The 21,477-nt window shown below is 55.9% G+C and overlaps 5 protein-coding genes across 5 annotated transcripts; 2 read left to right on the top strand and 3 right to left on the bottom strand.

The window, feature by feature from the left end:
- Window positions 1-4,229: 4,229 nt before the first annotated feature.
- Window positions 4,230-6,043, top strand: VDAG_04065 (uncharacterized protein; the record flags this gene model as incomplete). Its single annotated transcript, XM_009654149.1, has 3 exons — window positions 4,230-4,681; window positions 4,744-5,486; window positions 5,574-6,043. 3 exons carry the CDS (start codon window positions 4,230-4,232, stop codon window positions 6,041-6,043), a joined length of 1,665 nt encoding a protein of 554 aa, XP_009652444.1.
- A 221-nt stretch (window positions 6,044-6,264) lies between these two features.
- On the top strand, window positions 6,265-7,767 carry VDAG_04064 (seryl-tRNA synthetase; the record flags this gene model as incomplete). The annotated part of the gene is made up of 1 exon (XM_009654148.1): window positions 6,265-7,767. One exon carries the CDS (start codon window positions 6,265-6,267, stop codon window positions 7,765-7,767), a length of 1,503 nt encoding a protein of 500 aa, XP_009652443.1.
- Window positions 7,768-8,019: 252 nt separating this feature from the next.
- On the bottom strand, window positions 8,020-13,832 carry VDAG_04063 (uncharacterized protein; the record flags this gene model as incomplete). Its single annotated transcript, XM_009654147.1, has 2 exons — window positions 8,020-13,645; window positions 13,735-13,832. 2 exons carry the CDS (start codon window positions 13,830-13,832, stop codon window positions 8,020-8,022), a joined length of 5,724 nt encoding a protein of 1,907 aa, XP_009652442.1.
- Window positions 13,833-14,588: 756 nt separating this feature from the next.
- VDAG_04062 (guanine nucleotide transporter) lies at window positions 14,589-16,286 on the bottom strand. The gene is made up of 7 exons (XM_009654146.1): window positions 16,039-16,286; window positions 15,942-15,979; window positions 15,840-15,881; window positions 15,538-15,785; window positions 15,299-15,476; window positions 14,988-15,242; window positions 14,589-14,911 (listed from the first exon to the last, which is right to left on the bottom strand). Exons 1-7 carry the CDS (start codon window positions 16,100-16,102, stop codon window positions 14,825-14,827), a joined length of 912 nt encoding a protein of 303 aa, XP_009652441.1. The 5' UTR covers window positions 16,103-16,286; the 3' UTR covers window positions 14,589-14,824.
- Window positions 16,287-17,219: 933 nt separating this feature from the next.
- VDAG_04061 (UBA domain-containing protein) lies at window positions 17,220-21,338 on the bottom strand (the record flags this gene model as incomplete). The annotated part of the gene is made up of 5 exons (XM_009654145.1): window positions 17,220-17,249; window positions 17,311-17,986; window positions 18,078-21,004; window positions 21,092-21,243; window positions 21,314-21,338. The coding sequence occupies 5 exons, from the start codon at window positions 21,336-21,338 to the stop codon at window positions 17,220-17,222; spliced, it is 3,810 nt and encodes a 1,269-aa protein (XP_009652440.1).
- Between the last annotated feature and the right edge of the window lie 139 nt (window positions 21,339-21,477).

Raw genomic sequence — 21,477 nt, 5'->3', positions numbered from 1 at the left:
ATCTCCGTCACGAGTTCCTGATCGACTCGGGTACACCCAACCCATATAACCAACAACAAAGACCTCCTCACCAACTTTCGCGAGGCCACCGACACTGTAAGATACAGCACAGGAGGAGGCAAATCAAGCCCCGTCGAAGGGCATGGCACGATGGCCATCGACACCCTCGACAGCAAGCAGAACGTCATCAGCATCACCTGCCATGATGTCTCGTACATCAAAGACTACCCGACGACGCTTATTTCAGCCAGGCAGCTCCAACGCCAAGGACTCGGACTGGACTCCCTCAGGAACATGCTGTTCAACCCAGCCACTGGCTCAGAGATCCCACTTCAGGAGAAGGGTGGCCAGTATGCGGTGAACACCCTACATAGCACCACTTCCTTCTATCACTCCAAGAAGCAGAGAGCCGCGATGGTCAGCGACTCGAGGCTCTGGCACGAACGGCTGGCTCATGCCCACCCAGAGGCCATACAGCAGCTGCCATACAGCTGTACTGGAGTTGGGGTGAAAGGGCCAACAACATTCGAATGCGAGTCTTGCGGGGTAGCGAAATCCAAGAAGATTGTATCTCGGAGACAGCCAACGTACACGACGACGAATCCATTTGAGCGCGTCAACCTGGACTTCTTCAGCCCTGGGAAGTCGTACAACGGCATGGAGTCGTGCCTTGTAATAACGGACGCATATTCGGGGAAGATTGTTGTCAGGATTCTGCCTGCCAGAGCAGATGGCTTCCAGGCGTTTATCAACTTTGAGATGTTTCTCTGGAGACAGTACCATCTGGTCATCAAGGTCCTGAGAGTTGACTGGGACTCAGCACTACGCAGCAATCTGGTTACTTGGTCAGAAGAGCGCGGCATTCTCTTGGAGAGATCAGCCGCAAGGACACCAGAACAGAACGGTGCCGCAGAACGCAATGGAGGCACGATATTCACCATCGCAAGAACCCTTACCTCGGCTGCTGGGTTCCCGGAGGATTTGTGGCCAGAGGTGGTACAAACCGCTGCATATCTCCACAATCTCACGCCGAAGGGACGCCTACAGTGGGCGACACCAGAAGGAAGGCTGAACGACTGGCTCAACTCCAAGGGCCTTGCCGCTCGAACTACGGCTCCAGGCCTGGCTCACCTGCGAAGATACGGATGCAGGGCGTATCCTCTCACGGCAGACGCCCAAGAGGGACGTAACCGAAAGCAGAAGCTGGCTCCGAGAGCCCACATCGGCTATCTCTGTGGATACGACAGCAGCAACATATACAGAATCTGGGTTCCAGAGATGAAAGCAGTATTGAGGACAAGAGACGTGGGTTTCGATGAGTCCACAGTTTTCAAGGACGCCCAATCCCCAAAGCCAATTCTACAGGACGAATTCCAGGCTTTGGACGTGCCCGTTGCGGACGCCCAGAATCCTTTCAACTCGTCACTGGACATTGACGAGTTCGATGTTGCCACCATCGACCTGTTCGAGAAAGCCCGGACATTCCAACTTGGAGGAAAGATCAACGCGGAGATACTGCGACCCCGGGAAGGTCACACAGCCAGCAGAGATGATGTCCTGCCGTCACCACGTCCAACTCCAGAGACGGAGACTGGACAAGGCCAGCCAGCTGTCTCTGAGGGGGTGGAAGATGCCGTAATAGACACCATTCAAGGGGCTGAAGATGCTGTGGAAGACACGATCCCCGTGCCAGACACCATTCAAGTGACTGAAGAGGCTATTGAAGACACTATCGAAGTAGCTCGGAGCCCTGAATCAACACCTCAACACACACCAGCTGATCAAAGTTCAGCTGAAGACGAGACAGAGACTGTGGAGGCCCGACCATCAGTGGCACCAGCCCCACAGCCGTCGCCATCAACACAAATCCAAGGCACTCGAAGGAGCGCTAGAGACAGAAAGCCGTCACAGTTCAAAGACGGCACCCCCACCGACCAGGCTCTAGGAGCCCGCCGCAGCAAGAAAATGCCTCCATCATCACATTTGACCGTGGAATACTCATTCTTTCACACTCAGACTCCATCGAACAAGAAACCGCTTCTCCGAACAGATATGCCCGCGGAGCCAAGATCCTGGAAGGAGATGCTTCATTCTGATCACAAAAAGCAGTGGCTAGAAGCAAGCGTCCAGGAGGTCAACACCATTGAAAATATGGACACAATCGAGCAAGTCCCCTTCGAATCGGTCGACCAGGAAATACACAAGGTTCTCGGGTTGACCTGGGTCTGGAAATACAAGGTTGACTCCACCGGCTACGTGACCAAGTTCAAGGCCAGGCTCTGCGTACGAGGAGACCAACAGCCCAAGAATGAGATGGAAACATACGCGTCGACACTGGCAGCCAAGACGTTCAGAACGTTGATGGCCATCTGTGCAGAGTTTGACCTAGACACGCACCAGTTGGATGCCGTCAACGCCTTTCCAAATGCACACCTCGACGAGACAGTCTACGTCTGGGCCCCTCAGGGCTGGGATCTCATGCAGGAGATGCAACAGAAGAAGGGCGCTCCACAGAGGCGCACGATTTTCAAGCTGAAGAGAGCTTTGTACGGTTTGCGCCGATCACCGCTTCTCTGGCACAAGCTGCTGTCCGAGGCTATGCGGAAGATCGGCCTCGTGGCTCTCGAGGAAGATAACTGTGTCTTCATGGGCAGAGGCATGATCATGTTCTTCTACGTTGACGACATCATCCTCATGAACCGCAAAGAGGATCGCCAAGCGGCCGAAGAGCTGAAGAGCCAGCTCAAGTCTCTGTTCGAGATGCGAGAACTTGGCGAGGTCAGATGGTTCTTAGGCATCAGAGTGGTCAGAGATCGTAGCCAGCGCAAGCTCTGGCTGTCTCTGGAGAACTACATCACTGAAAAGATGAAGGACCTCAACCTCCAGCCATCCACCAGAGGTCATTTGACGCCTCTATCAACAGACCCAGCACCTGCTCCAAAGGATTACGAAGCCTCTGCTGAATCCATTCAACTATACCAACGCAAAATTGGTTCCATCAATTACGCAGCAACCACAACACGACCTGATGTGGCCAAAGCTGCCTCAAGACTTGCGGAGTCTCTGCTCAGGCCGACAGAACTCCATCACCTTGCAGCAGACCACTGTCTCCGCTACCTCTATCGCACAAGGACTCTCTCGCTGTCCTACGGAGGATCAGGAGACCATTCTACATCGCTGTATTGTGCGAGCGACGCATCATTCGGCGATGATCCCATCACCAGATTTAGCTCACAAGGATACACCACCATGCTCTTTGGAGGTCCAATTGACTGGAAAGCTACAAAGCAGCGATCCGTGGTCACTTCTAGCACCGAAGCTGAGCTGGTGGCCCTCAGTGTCGCAGCGAGGAACTACCTTGCCACTCTTCGTCTGATCAAGGAGCTTCAGCTACGTTTTCATGGCAAGGTTCCGATCCAGATGTTCTGTGATAACCGCCAAACGCTGCTGTTACTCACTAGTGAGAGGCCTCAAGCCACTACGAAGCTCAAGCATGTTGACATCCATCGTCTTTGGATCCGACAAACAGTCAGACAGGGGAAGATATCCGTGGACTGGATGAGCACTGACAAGATAGTGAGCGATGGGCTTACAAAGATTCTCCCGACTCAGAAGCATCAGAACTTCGTGAAGCTTCTGCAGATGGAGTGCGTACCAGCGGTCCACCAGTGAACAGCTTGCTCAATTTCGCCCACCTCTCCTAACACTTACACACATCCTTATTTGCTTCACAAGCACGATTTCCTTCATCTGCCCTGAGAACGCCAACTGTTCCAAAGGCACCAAATTCTCTACCAAAAGCCGCCAACAGGCATCTGCCTGATCTTTCGTGGTTCAGATGGTCAGAGAGAGGCTCGCCTACCCATCTGAGGGGGTGTGTTGCCGATCAGGCAAGGTTCTGTTCTGTGACCCAGGAGTACTTTCATCCCAAATGTGGAGTCCTCATTTGATGCATTTGTTCTGTCGTTATCGCCCCGGTAAGACTCCTTACCGATGCTGGATCTGACCAATTACCTTCGTTTGGACTTCTGGAAGTCTCCTTTTGTACCTTAACAACAATCAATCCACTTTGTTCAATTCCGTGGTGACAGGTACCTATGTCGATTAGAAGAATATCACTGCATTGGCTATCCACAGCCGGAGCTGTTTAGCTCCGAGCACCGACATTCGAGCTTTCGACTTTCCGCACCTTAGTCTCCACCACCCCTCAACAGTTGACCCAAACCACCATGTCGACCTCAGCACAATCGGCGACACCTGGTCTTGCGCACCGCTCCATATCCAATATACGCTCTGGTGCTGGTCCGCAAGCTGGCCCGGCCAGCCCACACACTCCGCTTCGTGGCACTACGTCTGCCTTTGGGTCGCCTTCCACACTCCGCGCTGAAGAGGAGACAATCGTGGTCGAGATAGGGACGCGTTTCGTCCGCATTGGGTTCGCAGGAGACTCGGTCCCTAAAGCCATAGTCTCTTCAGGTCCGGTACAACAACGCCGTGTTGGTGATTTTACATCATGGCTTCCACGGTCATCAACAGCGCCGTCGTCCGTGCCTCCGAATACAGAACTTCCATCTATTGAATGGGGCCATCTTCACGAACTATGGACGTCCGACCTACGGTGCTTAGACCTGGGTCTCGTGGGAGACAAACTGGACCGCCTCTTGCGTGATGCATTTACGAAGTAGGTAGATCCTCACCATTGACACAATCGTCGAGTCGACCCAGTGTTTAACGCGGCTATAGAAACCTCCTAATTGATTCCCGACCCCGCCGTGTCTTCCTCGTTCTACCTCCAGCGCTGCCTTTGCCGTTAGTTTCAACCATTCTCGATACCCTATTCCATCGCTTTCAAACACCACTGGTGTCAATTTTGTCGTGTCCTATCACCGCTGCTGTTGGCGCTGGAGTACGGTCCGCAATTGTTGTGAATTTGGGCTGGGCCGAGACGGTTGTATCGAGTGTCTACGAATACCGAGAGATCCGCCACACGAGGAGCACAAGGAGCGGCAAGATGCTTGTACACGAAGTGCATGATCTTTTAGCCTCGGCGCGCAAGAAAACCGCGACGCCGCCGACGCAGCTTGAAACCTCGGATGCAGATGGAGTTCGGCCCGCAAATCGTGTCTTCAGTTTCGACGAGTGCGAAGATATTGCCTGTCGCATGATGTGGTGTCAGCAGCTTGACCGCGCCGCGGTTCCTGAGGATGAGCCAGGACTGGCAACTGTGGAAGAACGGGACGAATCCACCTCTTTGGCCCAAGACGAATCCAGACAGCACCAGACGGTCAGAAATGTGCATCTAGGCATGTCGTCTTGTTCGCCCCCTGAAATCATCGAGCTTCCATTCCAACGCCTATCAGAGCCTTGCGAGAATACATTCGTGGCCCCTCAGTACACGCCAAGCAGCTTTGATGACGACGAATTGCCCATTCCCTTGCTTATCTATCGCCACTTGTTATCGCTGCCTATCGATGCGCGCGCGGTCAGTATGTCGCGCATCATATTCACAGGCGGGTGCTCCAACATTCCCGGTCTTTGCAAGCGACTGTCAGATGAACTGTCTCGTCTGATAGGCTTATGGGGCTGGGATCCAGTTCACGGCGATGGTGCACAACAAGTTAAGGCTAGAGCGAAGCGTAGTAAAAGCCAGAGCCGCGCGCATTCACAAGCAATGGCGATGGGAGAAGACGGGCAAAAGGATGACGTCTGGCATGACGCTGCCAACGCAGCCCCGGAACATGACAGCGTACAACAGCTCCTGCAGCGAACTGAAAACCCTCTCGAGAACTTACAGGGCAGCGTTCGAGTGCTGGAAACGTTGGGACCCTGGGCTGGGGCCAGTATGATCGCCCACCTCAAGGCGATGGCGGTCGCAAGCATTGACCGTGAAGCGTGGCTGCAGCAAGGTGTAGCTGGGGCCGCTCGCCCTGGGGAGGTTGACGTGAAAGCACAGCAACGGCAGAGCCTTGGACCTGGGCTCATGCGCGGTGCCTCAGTGGGAGGCTCGGCAAGTTGGACTCTGGGAGCTTGGGGAGCTGTGTAGATGCGGTAGCAAAATAAACACCACTAGTTGAGAACCCCCATTACTGATTAACCTCCTTATCCTGCTTATCGAGATATCCCTTTCTGTAACATGGACATGGGCTTCTCGATCAAGTCAGTTCATGCATGTTACGAACTTACGATCACTCATGCAATAGTAGTCTACATTTCCACGCCGTGTATCCAGGGTCCTGCCCAGGTACCTTACCTACAACAACGACAATGCTTTCATTTGCGCGAGTGGGATGCGCTCCTGCCGGACTGGGGAGGACGAGAGGAGTCCCCTATGGCAAATTCCGTCGCTCATTCGCAGACATGAAACGGCCATCAATAGCGCCCAAGCCAACGCTTGACATCAAACACATACGAGAGAATGCAGACCTCCACGCAGAAAACTGTCGCAACAGGAACTACGGAGCTCACAGTGAAAATCCGGCCCGCATCGCAGCAATATTCAAGCAATGGCAGGATCATCAGCGCTCATCACGTTCATTAAGGGAGCGATCCAACCAAGTTCGACGGTGCATCGCGAACCCCACGGTTCGCGATGCTGAAGGCACTGCTGAAGATATCTGCTCGCTCACAAAGGACCAACTGCTCGAAGAGGCGCGCAGATTGAAGAAGGAGCTTTCCGGCGTTGAAAAGCTAGAGGCACGGCTGGTCGAGGAGATGCAGACGCTTGCCTCGACCGTTCCGAACCTCTCAAGCCACGAGTCTCCTGTTGGCGAAGAGCCAACTCTCCTCAGCCAGATCAACGAGCAGCACCTCAAGAAGGCTTCCTCATCGGACCGAGTTTGGCGCTCCCACGTCCACATTGGTACAGAGCTGGGCATTCTCGACTTTGCCAGCGCCGGCAGCACGTCAGGCTGGGGGTTTTACTACCTCCTGGACGAAGCCGCCCAGCTCGAACAGGCCCTCGTGCAGTACGCGCTGGCAGTAGCCGTCCGCCACGGCTGGCGCCAGGTCGCCCCCCCTTCCATGGTGTACAGCCACATCGCCAATGCATGCGGTTACCAGCCTCGCGACCATAATGATGAGCAGCAGATCTATTCCATCGCACGCCCGGCTGAGGATGTCGAACGCGACAAGCCTGAGCTTGTGCTCGCGGGCACGTCCGAGATTCCTCTCGCAGGGATGAAAGCCAATTCGACCTTGAGCGAGTCTGACCTTCCCGCCAAGCGTGTTGCCGTCTCGCGATGCTACCGCGCCGAGGCGGGTGCCCGTGGCGCGAGCACCAAAGGCTTGTACAGAGTGCACGAGTTCACCAAGGTGGAGCTATTTGCCTGGACACCACCTAACCTCGACGACACAACTGAAACTTTCGACGAGATGCTGGACATGCAGACGGAGCTGCTGGAATCTCTCGGCCTCAGCTGCCGCGTCCTGGAGATGCCCACGACTGAACTCGGCGCTTCCGCGTTTCGAAAAATTGACATCGAGGCCTTCTTCCCCTCGCGCCAGGAGCAGCAGGGTGGTTGGGGTGAGGTGACGTCTGCTAGCATCTGTACAGACTACCAGACGAGGAGGTTAGCCACCCGTGCACGGATAGACGGCCAGTTGGCGTTCCCTTGGACTGTCAACGGAACGGCTCTTGCAGTGCCAAGGGTGCTGGCCGCACTTTTGGAGAACGGGTGGAACGAAGAACAAAAGACGGTTCATATTCCCGAATGTTTGAGGCCGTGGATGGACGGCAAGACCGTCATCACGTCGCACCGCAGCGGATGAAGAAGGAGAGTCACTTGTAAATCTCCAACCTGGCCATAGTGCTCCACTCAAAATGTAATAATAGGACGATTGTCATTATTGTCGTTACCGCTACAAATATTGATCAAAAACGTGGGTGCAGGAAGACCAATCACCCCGATATCCGTTATCCCCTGCTCCACGAGAACTCAAACTTATTTCAATGTCTGCCTCGCCCACCCCTGAAAACGGCCTCGAGCTCGTTGCGACGACATCTGAACTTGCCCCAGTGCATCATGCCCCGAGCCCGTCCTCGTACAACATGACTTCGTTGCCTCCAGCAGCTCCCGCATCAAGGTCGGTCCCGACAGCACTCTCCGTCCATTGGCTTTGCAGATCATCATCTGAATAATCCAGTCTTGTGCTGTTGTCGTCCTCCCCGACCATGCTGTCCGTCACGCTCTCGGTGAAAATGGTTGTGCCCTGACTAGTCCGCCGGAGAGTCTCCGTCTCACTGGCATCATCGCCAGCAGCAGACTGACCAACGGACCGCCGCGAGTCACTTGGTGTGTCAAAGGAAGGCAGATCAGAGTCTTCATCCACCTCCCGCACCGAGATGTTTTCCTTATTCTGGGCACCGCGGTCTTTGTCGAACCCACCACCCCAGCTGCTCTTGCGGAGGGAACGACCTGCCGCGGCTGGGGTCCGTACGCTTTGGCTTCGAGCAACACCTCCACTTTGCACATTGTTGTTGATCTGGCTGAGAGACAAAATGCGGCGGCCCGGGCTGTTCACTCCCGGAGGCGCCAGGTTGCGCTTTGCAGAAAGAGCAAGATTGACAGCAGGAGAAGCGCGCGGTTGCTGCGTTGTTTCCGCCGGCGCACGTGACGATGTCTTGGGCACCTTGACACGCTTGCGGTTCATCATCTCCTGACCTTTCGCAGCCTTGGACATAAGAAGAACGCGAGAGTGGTCCATGACGCCCTCGAGAATCCTGCGCTCCAACCCCTCGGCTCGATTCTCCATCTCGTGCAGCTCTTCGCGACGGATGCGCAATGCCATCTCGAGCGACGAGACATCGGCTGTCAACCTCGTCTTCTGCTTGTTCATTGCATCCTGTTCCATTCGAAGACTTTTGATCGAGTCCTTCAGGAGATCTTCCTCCTGTCGAAGGGACGCAAGATTCTTGTCAACCTGTTCCTTGTGGACGAGCTGCCGCTCCAGAGCAAGAGTCGTCTCTTGCAAGGACTTTTCTTTGGCATCGTTGGCCTCGGCGACTTCTTTCGCCTGGTTTGCGAGGAATGACGAGATCTCGGCAGCTGTAGCCATGACTTGTTGATGAACCTGCTCTAGCGTCTGCAGCTGTGAAAAAGCCTTGTCCGCTTCCTCGGTGTGGTTGACCAATCGGTCCAGCTTCTCTTGCATGACAGCATCATCATACTTCTCGGTGCTCTCAACGAGCTTGTCGAGCTTCTCGTGCACAGCTGTGTCATCGTATTTCTCCGTGCTGGACACAAGCCGGTCAAGCTTCTCGTGCACGACTGTGTCGTCGTACTTCTCGATGGGAGGCAAGAGGGGTGGCCCGGGCTCTGCTTTTGCGACTTCGAGCCTGCTGTGAAGGTCGGTTGCCGATGACTTAGAGTGCTCATAGTGCTGGTCGACAATGACCAGGACATCCTTGACAGCCTGGAGAATCTGGGGCTGGAAGTCGCCAACTTGCCCTTGCAATGCACCAACAGAGGCGATGGCCTGTGTTATTTGATCCCGAGTCTGTTGGTGCTCGGTCTTGTCGTTGGAGTCGTTTTCTTCCGTCTTATTGGCGAGCTCCTCCACTTTGCTGAAGACTGTTCTCGAGGCCTCTTCCATCTTTTCAAGAGAGTCAGTGACAGCGGAACCAAGGGTGTCGACAAGGGTCTTCAGCTCTTCAGCGACGTTCTTTGTGCTCAGCAATGCTGCGTCGGTTTCTGCGTCACGAGCCTCTCCTGCCTTGGCCCGCTCGTCGGATGAGGTCTGGAACTCGTCATACTTGAGCATGAGCTCGGCGATCTTCTCATCGATCTTAGTGCCCAGCTTCTCGGTGATCTCGCTGAACTTCTCGTCGGTATCGAGTTTGGCACCGACGACGCCTGCCCTAGATTCCTCAAACTCGGCTTTCATGATATCAGAGAGCTCTTTCAGTTCCTGACCGACGCCGGCATTAAGTTCGACCGTTTCCGAGACGCCCTCGAGCAGTTTCCCTAAGGCTTCGATGCCAGTGGCTCCATCCTCCAGCTTGCCCTTGGCCAAGGTTTGGAATTCCTCCAGTAGAGTCTTGACGTCGGAGACTCGCTCGCCTACCCCTACGATCTCGGCTTGTCGCTCTTCAAGCGCTGCTGTGTGCAGGGCACCGCTCGACTCAACGCGGGTTTTCAGATCTTCGAGGGTGGTGCTGATGGTCTGTATGTCTTCGCCCGAAGCGAGGGCAGCCATGTCCGTTTTGATCATCTGCTCAAAAACAGTCTTGATGTCCAGACACGCAGCTCCGACAGCATCAACGTCACTCTTGGTGACTCTCTCTGGGTCGGCCAGCCCCTTTGTGGCCTGTTCCTTCGTCTCCTCGAGCCCGTTGGCAATTTGTGCAACCAAAGCCTCGAGTGTCAGCATATCGTCCTTGCTTGGCAGTCCTTCGATCCGTGCTGCGGCATTGCTGACTGCCTCGCGGGTATCAACCACCAAGGCCTCAACACTATCCAGATGTTCTTTCCGGATAGCCTGCTCGCCGTCCATGAGATCGTCGAGCTTGGCCTTTGTATTACGCAGGATTGTCTCGATTGCTTCCACGTCCTCCCTGGATGCACTGTCGGTGCTCGCAGGTTTGGCGGGCGCTTCTCTTGCCTGAGCAATTCCCGAGACTGACTCCTGAACACCGCGAAGCATGTCTTCGAGGCGAGAGAAGTCCTCCCCTGCGCTCGTCTCCCGTGGCGGTTTCGCGAAGGTTTCCACATTCATCGCCTCCACCTTGATGCGAAGCTGCGTGATAAGGACCTCGAGGTTCTTGATATCGTCGTGTCGCAGCGCATCAGCGGGAGCGGCAGGCACGACAGCGTTGTCGTTCATGGAGGTGACAGCCTTATCTTCTTGCGTATGCTGACGCAGCGCGTCGATATCTGACCGGACACCATCCAGGCCTGCTTTCAGAGCATCTAGGATCTCATCGTTGGCCGTGAGATCCACCGGTCGGTCGCCGACCTTATCAATGCTGGAGCGTAGGTCTGCCAAGCCTTCGTGGAGAGCATCCAGGATCTCGGCATGGCCAGCGAAAGGGCGATGCATCTCGGCTCGCACGCTGTCGAGGCCGATTTTGACTGCTTCGAGGACTTCTGCATTGTTGTTCTGAGGACTGACCGGGACCATGGATGAGTGAACTGTGTCGCGTAGCGAGTCCATGTGGGACTCCATCATGAGTCTGGAGTCCTCTGTGGCCTTTTGGACCAGGGAAGCCATTTCGTCTCGTAGACCGTCCAATGCCTCAGCCAGAGTTTCCATGAGCTCTTCTTGTTCCACGCTCGTGCCACGCTCGAGGTTTATATGGCTCATCAATTCTTCCATGTCGTTGCGGAGCCTCTCAAGGCCGTCCTTGGTCGCGTCGAGCACCTGCTCTGTGTCCCGCCCATTGGCGGCAACATTCTGTTTGGCTTCTTCAGAGACTGCGCTGAACTCCTGGCGTAGATAGTCCATCAACTGTTGAAGGCGCGAACTGATGTCGTTGTCGTCGCGTGGTGGTGCAAGGAGCGAGGTGGGTTGAGGAAAATCGAACCCTCGCAAACCCTCCTGGACTGCGTGAACCATGTCGTCACGAGAGAGCTCTGCGTTCATGGCTGATGGTGCGACAGGGAATTCGAATTCCTCCAAGCATTCTCGTACGGCGTCAAGAATCTCAACGCGTGATAGTGCCGTTGCAGAATCCATTCTTGGTGGCACGAAATGCTTCAGACCTTCAACCACGGCCTGGAAGACCTCATCTCTAGTGGCGCCAGGATTCCTGTCGTCTTGCGCCACGTAGTCCTGAAGTCCTTCTTTGAGGTATTCAAGGACATCTTCCCTACCGAATGACAGTTCCTCGGCTTCAACCTGCGGCTTGTAATCTTCCCAAGCTAGCCTGACAGCCTCAACAACGTCTTCTCGGCTGAGGTCTGGAGTTTCCGGCCCGGCGGCCTTCGCGTCACGGAGAGCAGCTCGCATGGCGTTGTAGATTTCCTGGTAGTCGATCGTATTGGCACGAGACGTGGCTGATGCAGTGGACGATCGTCGGTGTTCCCGGACCAGTTCACTGATCTGTTCCTTCATCTGATCGAGACCCTCGTCGACGATCTTAGCAATCTCTTCCTTGCTGGCAGCTTCATCGGTGGCACTGCCCGTGTCCTTGACCTCATCGAGTCTGCGGCCGATTTCGCGGCCCATGCCGAGGACTTCACCTCGAAGCTCGCGGACGAGAGCCTTGACCTCGGCCGTGAGACCACCGCTTTGAGCAATACTGTCCTTGACACCGCGGATGACCTTGACAAAGTCGTCACTCAGGGGTTCACTGGCTTTGACGGTCAGGGCAGAGGAGTTATGCCGGTTGTCATCGCGGGCAAGAGCTGCCATTCTATGCGCTACCGGGCCGGGCGAGTTGTCATCGAACCCGCCCTCCAGATTGACAGACCTCTTGTCGGCGTAGTTTGGATTGCGGTTTGGGGAGATATTGTCCTGCCCACGCACAATAGCGTGTTGTGAACTCTTCTTGGCGAGGTTGAGTAGTTCTTCAACCTTTGCTGCCGGGGCCACACCAGCTAGCCTATCAGCAACCTCGGACAGACGACTCAAGAGCAAGTCCTGCCCTTCTTTGGTGCCCATATCCCGCATGACCTTTTCAAGGATGGCGACTGAGCTGGATGCATCCTGAGAGCACAACGATGGTGTGCTGACGGAATCGCGGTCCAAGGAGGCTGAGAAGGTGGTGGGGGACGGGATCCTGGGGAGGGAGAAGGGCCTGGCAGGCTTCGATACCGAGCCGTAGTGTGGTTTGTTGTCGAGATATAACCCTGAACCGTAAGGGTCACGCGAGAGCGGTCGGGAATTGACCTCGTTGAGATTGGTGATCATTTCGCGGATGCTTTTACGGATATCTTCGTCTCGGGCCGTCGTGGCTTCTTTGAGACTAGAGAGATCGGTCGCATTGTCCCGGCTGCGACGGCTCAGTTGCGCCATGTCCCTCTGAAGCGCAGTCGCTATGTTGGTAAGGCTCAAGATCTGATTGGAAAGCCCATCAAAGTTCAGCGGAGCACGCACGAGGGCCGTCGATGTGGGTGCCGGATTGGCATTCTGGAGAGGTGATTCGGCCTCCTTCGGGGCCGGGGCCGGAGAGGGCACGTGTTGAAGGGCCAGCATGGTTGCGGACTGTGGCGGCGTGTTGTCTCCGAGGATGCTTTGGTGTGTTCTGCGGGCCGTCGGACGGACGATCGGCGTCAAGCTCGGCCCCGGCGTTGGAGAGGTGACGATGGCGTGGTTCTCCTTGTCGGACAGGACCGACTCGGAGAAGCTGTGTGGTGCCCTGGAAGGGGTTGATGGGCGCAAGTTCTTCTCGGCAGGTTTCGTGGGAGAGGAAGGCGCAGGCTGGGGCCCGTTTTCGAGCAAGAGGCTGATGTCGCGGACGGTGCCGGTGTGAAGCGATTGCATCCGTCGGTGTTGAGGACCTCTGACAAGAGACTTGTCTGGGGAGCTATCGTTTGTGCGCTTGGTCAAAGGGCTGGGCATGCCGCTGCTCTCGCGGGCCCTTTCGGCGAGTGTAGCGTGAGCAGACTGTATTGCGCTCGAAGTGCCCTTTCGTGGCGAGATGCTAGGCGATTGAGGATTGAGTGGAAGTGGCGGAGGCGCGCGTTCGGGATCAGAGCTATCCCACCTTTGGCGGATTAGCTTGGACCAAGTCATTCTGCCGAAACACACGAAAACATGGTGTTTAGTAAGAAACTCTGACGAGCTTGCACGTACATGGGAATGAGTGCTCGACCATGATCAGAAGATGCCGAGTGCTGATGCCTGAGATGGCCTTCTCCCTCCCAAGAGTGGTCACGGTCCATGAGCGGCATTCCGGCAGCGGTCCTGATTGAGTTGGAATGTTGAGGGTCTCTGGAGAGGATGTCGCGGATGGTTGGAATGTTTCCTCTTGATGGGGTTTTTTTCCCAATCAAAAGAAGGGTAGTGCGTTGATACGCAAGCTCCTGGCTTGTCGTCTTTGTCAGACCTCGAGTAGTTCAAAGCGCAATATAATCAGGCGAGAGAGGAATAGTAACAAGGGCGGCTGTGTTCGGCCTGGCGACCAGCTTGGTGTTGTCGATTGTATACCAACATGGAAAGCTCGGACGAGATGGACTTGGAGGTTCGTTTATTGATATGCGAGCTAGTCGTAGAGGGGATCCCTACCTGGTTGGATAGCTGGCACCCCCTGCCTTGCTCTGTCAATGGGTTGGTGACGCGCCCAAGGCCCTTGTGTTGCTGCCATGTTGCTACAGCAACGCCTGAGTTGGGGGTCAAGCTGGCACGTCACTTGCCTACGTGAACCCGATAAGGCCCCAGACTGGGTCGGGACCACCAAAGCTGAGCTACCACCCATGGAGCTCACTAGAGTTACCTCAGATTGCCGTCGGTACCTTATCCGCCTGGCCAAGTCTCGTGGATCAAAACAGTTTGGCCTCGACTGTGCATGTACCGAAGCCAGGCCCATACGTAGGTAGATAGCTGGCTCTGTCTCTATTGGCTCAGTCATGTCACAGCTGTCAACGTTCCCTTCGACGCCGCCAGCAATCATGGCATAGGGCTTCAATACAGAAGACTGTCCAGCTGCTGAACACTCCCGTGTGATTCCCAAGATCTTCAATTAAAATTTCATTTCTGTTATACATCGAGGTGCGCCATGCAATGAAGCATGCACTCTATCAAAGCGTTCCGGGTCGCGCCCATCAGCATGACCACCATCTGTAGCCAACGTCATCGGTCATGGCAAAGTCAATCATGGACCGCAGTTCCAAAACCGCCTCGATCGATGCGCTGGCGGGTCGTCCTAACCACCGACACCGGTAGATCATTTAGGCAGCATGCCATCGAAGGCAGGAATCAGCGTCTGAGCCAGCCAGAACGAGAAGACGAGCTTCGGGCCGGTCATCAACAACTAGAGGTGAATTGTTATTAGCCACAGCTCGTTGGACCAGCGTAAGGCGCGGCGCGTCCGTGCTTGTACAACGTACCTTGGGAACGAGGCCCTTGAAGAAACTGGACAGGCCTTCGTTCTTGGCCATCTTGCTGAGAATCTTGAATCCACCCTCGGGGTTGTCGAAGTTGCGGTTTTGAATCCTCGTCTTGATGACATCCAGCGGCGCAGAAACGACCAGGGAAGCAGAGGCACCGGCAATAGACGCCACAAAGTTCTGGAACCACGAGGCCTTGTTGTAATCCTCAAGGTGGAAGATGAATTCCTTGGCGAAAGCGGAACCTCCGAAAAGCTGCGCAACATCTTGTCAGTGTCCGTAGTACAAGCCATCGAAAGAGAACCGCATACCGCAAAAGATCCGGGAGCGTTACGCGCTGCGGTCCAGCCCCAGCCCCTGTACAGCCCGAAGCCCTCGTCGGCGACAATCTTGAACACACCCCTTCCGCGGAAAGCCTCGGGGTTCGTCTGCCTCTTGATCTTAAGAACATCCAGCGGCAGAAGAACAATCTCACCGATACCAATCAGGCTGTCGAGCCCAGTTAGCCTAGGTCGTTATCACCAGACCGCAAAACACGGAATAATCTCACCTGCCTGCCGTTGAGTGCATCACGGCCTTGCCCGTCTTCTTGCCAAAGGCTTGCTCAAAATCACGACCATAGTGGGTGTCCAGGTAATCGCGCGCGATAGGCTGGCCGCCGTACTTGTATATCCTCTGGAGGACCTTGTAGCCAGCAGCATAGCCCAGGCCGGGGAACAAGGAGAAAAACTTGCGGCCAGCTGCCGCGTTCGCAGTGTCCTTGAAGACAACCTTGTTCAACTCGGTGGCATTCGTTATCTGCTTCGTTGTCAGAGCGCGGAGAAACGCAACAGGTGGCTATGTGAATCGCACCTTGGTCTGGTTGCTCATGAGACGCTTCGCAATGGTGTCGACCTAGGTGCACTTGGTGTCAGAAGGTATGGGTCGTGGTGTTGCGTTCGATCATGTTCTCACTGGATGGAAGACGGCCAGCTCGGCAATACCAGCGGACCCTGTAGTTTGTACGTATCAGTGGCCGTAGGTAAATGGCCGATGGGTGTTGCCACGTTACCGGATCCAAGGAGCCTGGCCAGGTTCGACTCCTTCTGACGACCCGAGACTGATGGTGGAGACATATTTCGTGATGTTCGAGGGTTTAGGGGTGTATCGGTGGATTTGTTCGATGTTTGCGTACAATCCGCGGGTCACCAGAATCTTGATTCAAAATCTGGGACTGAATGCCGGGTCGTGGTAGTTGTGTCGAGCTGTGGTGTTGCGGAAAAGGGGAGGATGCTAGATCGCGCGCTGCTCAACAGTCATGTAGCTCTACACCAGGAAATTTTTGTCTGGCTGTCCGGCGTCGGACATGGCTTCCAGAGCTATGGGCAGCGTGGGACCTGTTAGGGGTGGTCCCCGTCGTATAAGGTTGGTATCAGCTAGCGGACTTGTTGCCCTGGCTTATCGCACGCACTCATTGGCCAGCATTCAGTACGTTCGGGTCCTGTCGGCATAGTATGGTGCCATCCTGGCGTACCAAGCGTATCTACCTCCACTGCCTTGTCTTTTGCCTTGGTAGAGTTGCGATGCAGCAATGTTTGCCTAGGCAAGACCCAGTCCTGCTCCATCGTCTGTACGCGGCTCCCACTGCGGAGGAAGATTACCTCGGGACACTGCCGCCTTTTATATGTCCGGCCACATCTGCAAGCCCGGGAGTAGCCGTTCTACTTGCATCGGCAGCGCTTGGCAGAGGTGTCTTCTCTCTGGCAGGAGACAGTGCAATGATTCCCCTATAGTGTCGCTGAAATCAGAAACCGGATGAAGAATCGCATGTGATGGGTATACAAGGCCTAGTCATTACGTCTACATATGGGGCTTCGATCATGTAGATATCCAGTAGGTTCGCTAACTCTACAACGACTCGTTGCGTCGTGAACAAACAACATCAAACACAGAGCCTCGGCATTGGGGCATCAATTGGATCAAGCCTATTATTCTACAGCCTACATACACTGGGAGGATCATGTACCGAGGCATTGGCCTGGCAGCTGGCGGAACGGTTTGCCCTTGCTGAAACAAAGACATATGTGCCGCACAACAGGCGTGAAGCATCGTCTGAAGAAATTGAAACGAAAAAGCTGGAAGAAGGCGCTTCAAGGGAATGTAGAGAAAAACTAGATCCAAGCTGGACTACTGCCACCATTATCACAATTACCACCCCTACTCGCTATTTACGACTCGGTCCCCTCATCGCTGTCACGACTGGCTCGCGAGGTGGTTGGCAGCCTGGAAATTGATGTCTCGTTAGTCCCCAATACAATTAATAGGTGATCGGTGCTCGGCTTACTCTTTCCAAGTTGTAGTCGTACTTCTCGAGGGCCAGGAGTGCGTCGGATCGAGAGTATCCCATGTTGGTCAGGTTCTTGAGAATCGGGTCATCATCTTTGCCATCCTCGGTCAAGCCCCTGGTGGGCAAAGGCCTCGACTCCGGTTCGGCAACGGGTGCTGCGGCCGGGGCCGCGACTGGGGTCGCGACTGAGGCCGGAGCATTCAAAGGAGCGGCGGTACCTATGGCGGAGCCGTTGGGGGAGTCTAGAGTCGCGAAGATGGAGTCCCAATCATGGGCATCGGCCGAGCTCTTGTCGGGCCCAGCTGTACCAGCACCTGCGCCAGCAGGAGCAGCTGACGTGGTGGACGCGCTGCCAAAGTCGTAGCTGCTCTCCTGCCCAAATGGAGCCGTCGCAGGCTCGCTCTTTGTCTGGCTTTGAGGGGGGCTGCTGTCGAAGACGGGATTGAAGTCGTCCAAACCGGATCTCGAGATTGTTTGGAAGTCATCGTCAGCTGAACCCTCTTTGGCGTCTTCGAGACCGTCAAAATCGTCGTCTAGATCATCAAAGACCCCTTTGGCTTGGGGCGCTTGGTCGAATGGTTGGCTCAGTGCGTTTGCACCGCTTGTAGCTGGCGGTGCGAACGGGTTGTCGTTCTGGGGTGTGGCCGGGCTTGTCGACTCATGCTGGAGCGAACTAGTGGGTGCTGTAAATTCACTGTGCATGTCAGCAGGCATGTCCGACCCTTGGTGCCACATTGCACGGTTGAAGCATAGAGGCGACAAACCTGTTGGTCTTTGCTGCAGTTAGACTCGAACCCGTCACAGTAGCACTGGGCACCGGCACCTGAGTCGCCGCTGATCCATCGCCGAAAGGTGCAACAGCAGGAGCCTCGTTCTGCTTCTTGGGAGGCGAAGCAGGCGCGAAATCGTCATCAAATCCACCACCCTCGCTGGCCGTATCAGAGTCGTCGTCTCTCTCCAGCTCGGAGATGGGGGGGAACTCGGAGTCAAATGCCCCAGCTGGCTTGATGGGCTCGTTACTGGACTTTTCAGGGGCCTTGTGAGCCTTGGTGAAGCTTGCAAAGGCGTTGTCAAAATCCGACTTTGCCTTGTCTTCATCCGTGGCAGCAAAAGGATCACCCCCTCCACCACCCGTCGTCGCGCCAACAGCGCCGATTGCAGCTGATGGGCCGTCATTTCCGCTGACCTTGCTTTCGCTAGCTGAACCCGCCTCGCGAAGAGTCTCGGAGCCCTCACCAGTGGGAGCCGGTTCGTCTGGGAACGCACCTGGGGGTCCCTGTGTGGGTGTTGCGACAACAGACTCGAAGGGCTCGCCAGCTCGGGAGGCTGGTGGGGACACGGCGCGAGACGAGGAAAGCGATTCAGATGCGTCCGAAAAAGGCAGGAAGCTTGAACTGATCTGACGGGACTCGGGTGGCGCAGGGGGCTCGGCGGTCAAGGTCTGCTGGCGACTCATGGTAGGGGACGCAGCAGGAGGTGTGGCCCAAGAGCTGACACTGCCAGTAGATGTTCCGGTGGTTTGCGGCTTGAAAGACGTGATGGGAGGGGGCGGGGTGTCAGTCGACCGGGTGGGAGGCTGCGAAGGGCCAAATATGTCGTCAAACGATTGATCGGCGGGAGAAGACTTGATCGCTGGAGAGGCAAAGGCTCCCATGATGTCGGTACTTCCGGTTCGCTTGAAGAACGGGTTGTTCGCGCTGGCTACAGACGCTGCCGGACTGGCCACAGATGCAGAGCCGGGAAGCGATGAGCCAGTATCTTGCCTGGAGAGGGCCTCACTCTGGCTCTTGGCGAGATCGGCTGCCTCAGACTGTAGCCTTTCTCGCTCGGCTTCGTTCGTCGAGAGTTGCTTCTTGTTGATGGCAACCAGGCCCTTTTGCTGCCTCGCCTCTGACTTGAGCTTCTCGATTTGAGGCTTGAGCTGGGCGACTTCAGCGTTGACCGCTCTGATCTTCTCCTTCAGTCCGGTATTTTCGTGTCGGTCAGCCTCGAGACTGCTCAGCACCTGCTGGTGCTGCGTCTGCAGATCTCGGTACGTCGTGTCGAGCTGCATGCATTCTGCCTGGAGCTTCTGAGTCTCCTTGCGTGCATCGCTGAGCTGCTGTTGCAGAGCCTGCACATCGCCAGCCTCCTTCTCGTAAAGCGTGCGCAGCTGTGCAAGGCGCTGCTCAAAGTTCTTCTTCTGTGCGCTGGCTTGGTTGAACTCGTTCTGTGAGGCATTTCGCTGCCCTTGAACCTCTTGCATCTGCTTTGACAGAGATCCTACCTGGTTGGATAGATTGGCCAGCTCGGCAGTCTCACTTGTGAGCTTCTTGCTGATCTCGGGGTCGTTATCGCCCAGGAGATCATCCGACGCTCCGCCAACCGCTCTGTTGGATCCAACACCAGAGCCAGCCGAGTCTCCAGTGCCATGAACAGTCAGGCCTCGCCCAAAAGAGGATGAAGGGACAAAGGGCTTAAACTGAGTGTTCGCCGGCGACGAGGGCTTTGCGGGGGATGATGGGGTCTGTATGTTGGCGCCCGCAGCGAATGGATCAACGGCGTTTGAACCGCCCGTGTTTTGCGCCACCTGGGCTTGTACAGCTGGCGTAGGGGTCGCATCCAGACCAAACAAGTCATCCAGAGCTGACTTGGGCGCCGCGACGGGAGGCTGAACTTGTGGCGGAGGTGCGGGAGCGTCAAAGGGAGAGCCCGTCGTAGCTGCGGGGCGAGTCCGCTGTCGCATGCTCGGTGGGACAAGGTTGGGGGGTAGCGTTGGTGGCAATGCTGAAGAGCCATCACGTCTGGTGCGCTGTTGGCGAATAAGATACATGGCCACAGCGAAAGTGTCACGGTTCAGGACGCCTTCCGAATTACAGTCGGCCAGGTCCCAAATCTGCGCCAGGGCATCTTCAGGAAGGCTAGACTGGCTAAGGAAAGGCACTGCCTCTTCTCCCGTGATGTATCCCTTGCGAGTCTTGTCGAGGTCGTCGTAGAGCTGATCAAAGCGCGCTTTGTCGGCTGGCGTGACAAGCCAGTCTGGCCCAGACACCGTTGACGATTGCGCTGTGATGGGCGGACGCCCGAGAGGGCTGCCTGTGCGTATGGGTGCCGAGCCGCTCAGCTGTCGAGGGATGGCCGAGATGTGACCCGTAGCCGTCGGCGACTGACGTGGAGCGGCCAAACGTCTTGTGGCTGCCTCGTAGAGCGGTGCTGGCAGGATACTGGGAAGACCACGGAGCGCGCCCGATTTCATCGAGGTGAGTAGGTGCATAGCAATGACGAACTCGGTCTGCACAAGAGCACCTCGTTGCTCAGTGTCGGCCAATTGCCAGATCCGTCCCAGCACCTCGATTGGCAGACCAGCCTTCTCGAAGATGGACTTGGCCTGATCGCCCGGGAGCAGGCCCCCGGGCTGCAAGGCCTGCCGCTCGAACAACCCGGCATATTGATTGACCTTCTCGGGGGTCAATGCCGGAATTCGAACAGGCCCGCCAGTGCCCTGGGCCTGTAGCGCCGCTGGTGGCGGTGGGGGAGGCGACGAAAGGCCGGGGAGCTGGAAGCCGTCGAAATGGGGCAACGGCCCGGGTTGGGAAGCCAGCTCAGTCGTCGGTTCGCGGCCTGCTTGGGCATGACCGATCAAGCGCAGAACAGCGCTGAAGCCCGCCGGGGTCAGGAAGCCCCTGTTCTCACTGTCGGCTATCTGCCATATCTGTTGCGCAAACAGTAGTTAGCATCTTCTGCCCAAACCGCACCCACATGTTTCTATGTTTCGCCGGGGCGGGGGGGAGCAACTCACCTCTCCTAGGACTTTGGAGTCCAGCCGTGTCTTGTCAAAGAATTTGACAGCAACTTCACCAGTAACCACGCCAACACCGTCGGTATCGGCTTGCCTAAACAACTGACCAAAAACACGCTTCTCCTCGGGAGTGAGATTCAAGTTCGACCCGGCTGCGAGGACGTGCAACATTAGAAGACAGATTCAATCACTGACGAGTTCGGTGGTGCAATTGCAACGTACCTGAATCGCCGGCTGCGTCAGCCATGTTTACGTTGCTGTGCAATGTGGTCGTTGCAATAAGGTATGTTTGGGTCGTCGCTCGAAGTGGCTGGATAGCTGGCGTTGTTGTTCGCCCGGCCAACAGGAGGCTAGAAGCGAGCGGGCTACTACCGGGGTGCCCGCGG

This window comes from Verticillium dahliae, genomic scaffold (genome assembly GCF_000150675.1).
Source record: "Verticillium dahliae VdLs.17 supercont1.6 genomic scaffold, whole genome shotgun sequence".
Lineage (NCBI taxonomy): Eukaryota > Fungi > Ascomycota > Sordariomycetes > Glomerellales > Plectosphaerellaceae > Verticillium > Verticillium dahliae.
The sequence above is the reverse complement of the archived record's forward strand: the minus strand, read 5'-3'. Positions and strand labels throughout refer to the sequence as shown.

Coding starts and splice junctions, on each gene's coding strand:
- VDAG_04062 (XM_009654146.1), bottom strand. CDS start 16,102: ATGTCTCCACCATCAGTCTCGGGTCGTCAGAAGGAGTCGAACCTGGCC. Junction 15,882..15,941: donor AGCTGGCCGTCTTCCATCCA/GTGAGAACATGA, acceptor AAGTGCACCTAG/GTCGACACCATTGCGAAGCG. Junction 15,243..15,298: donor ACGCTCCCGGATCTTTTGCG/GTATGCGGTTCT, acceptor GATGTTGCGCAG/CTTTTCGGAGGTTCCGCTTT.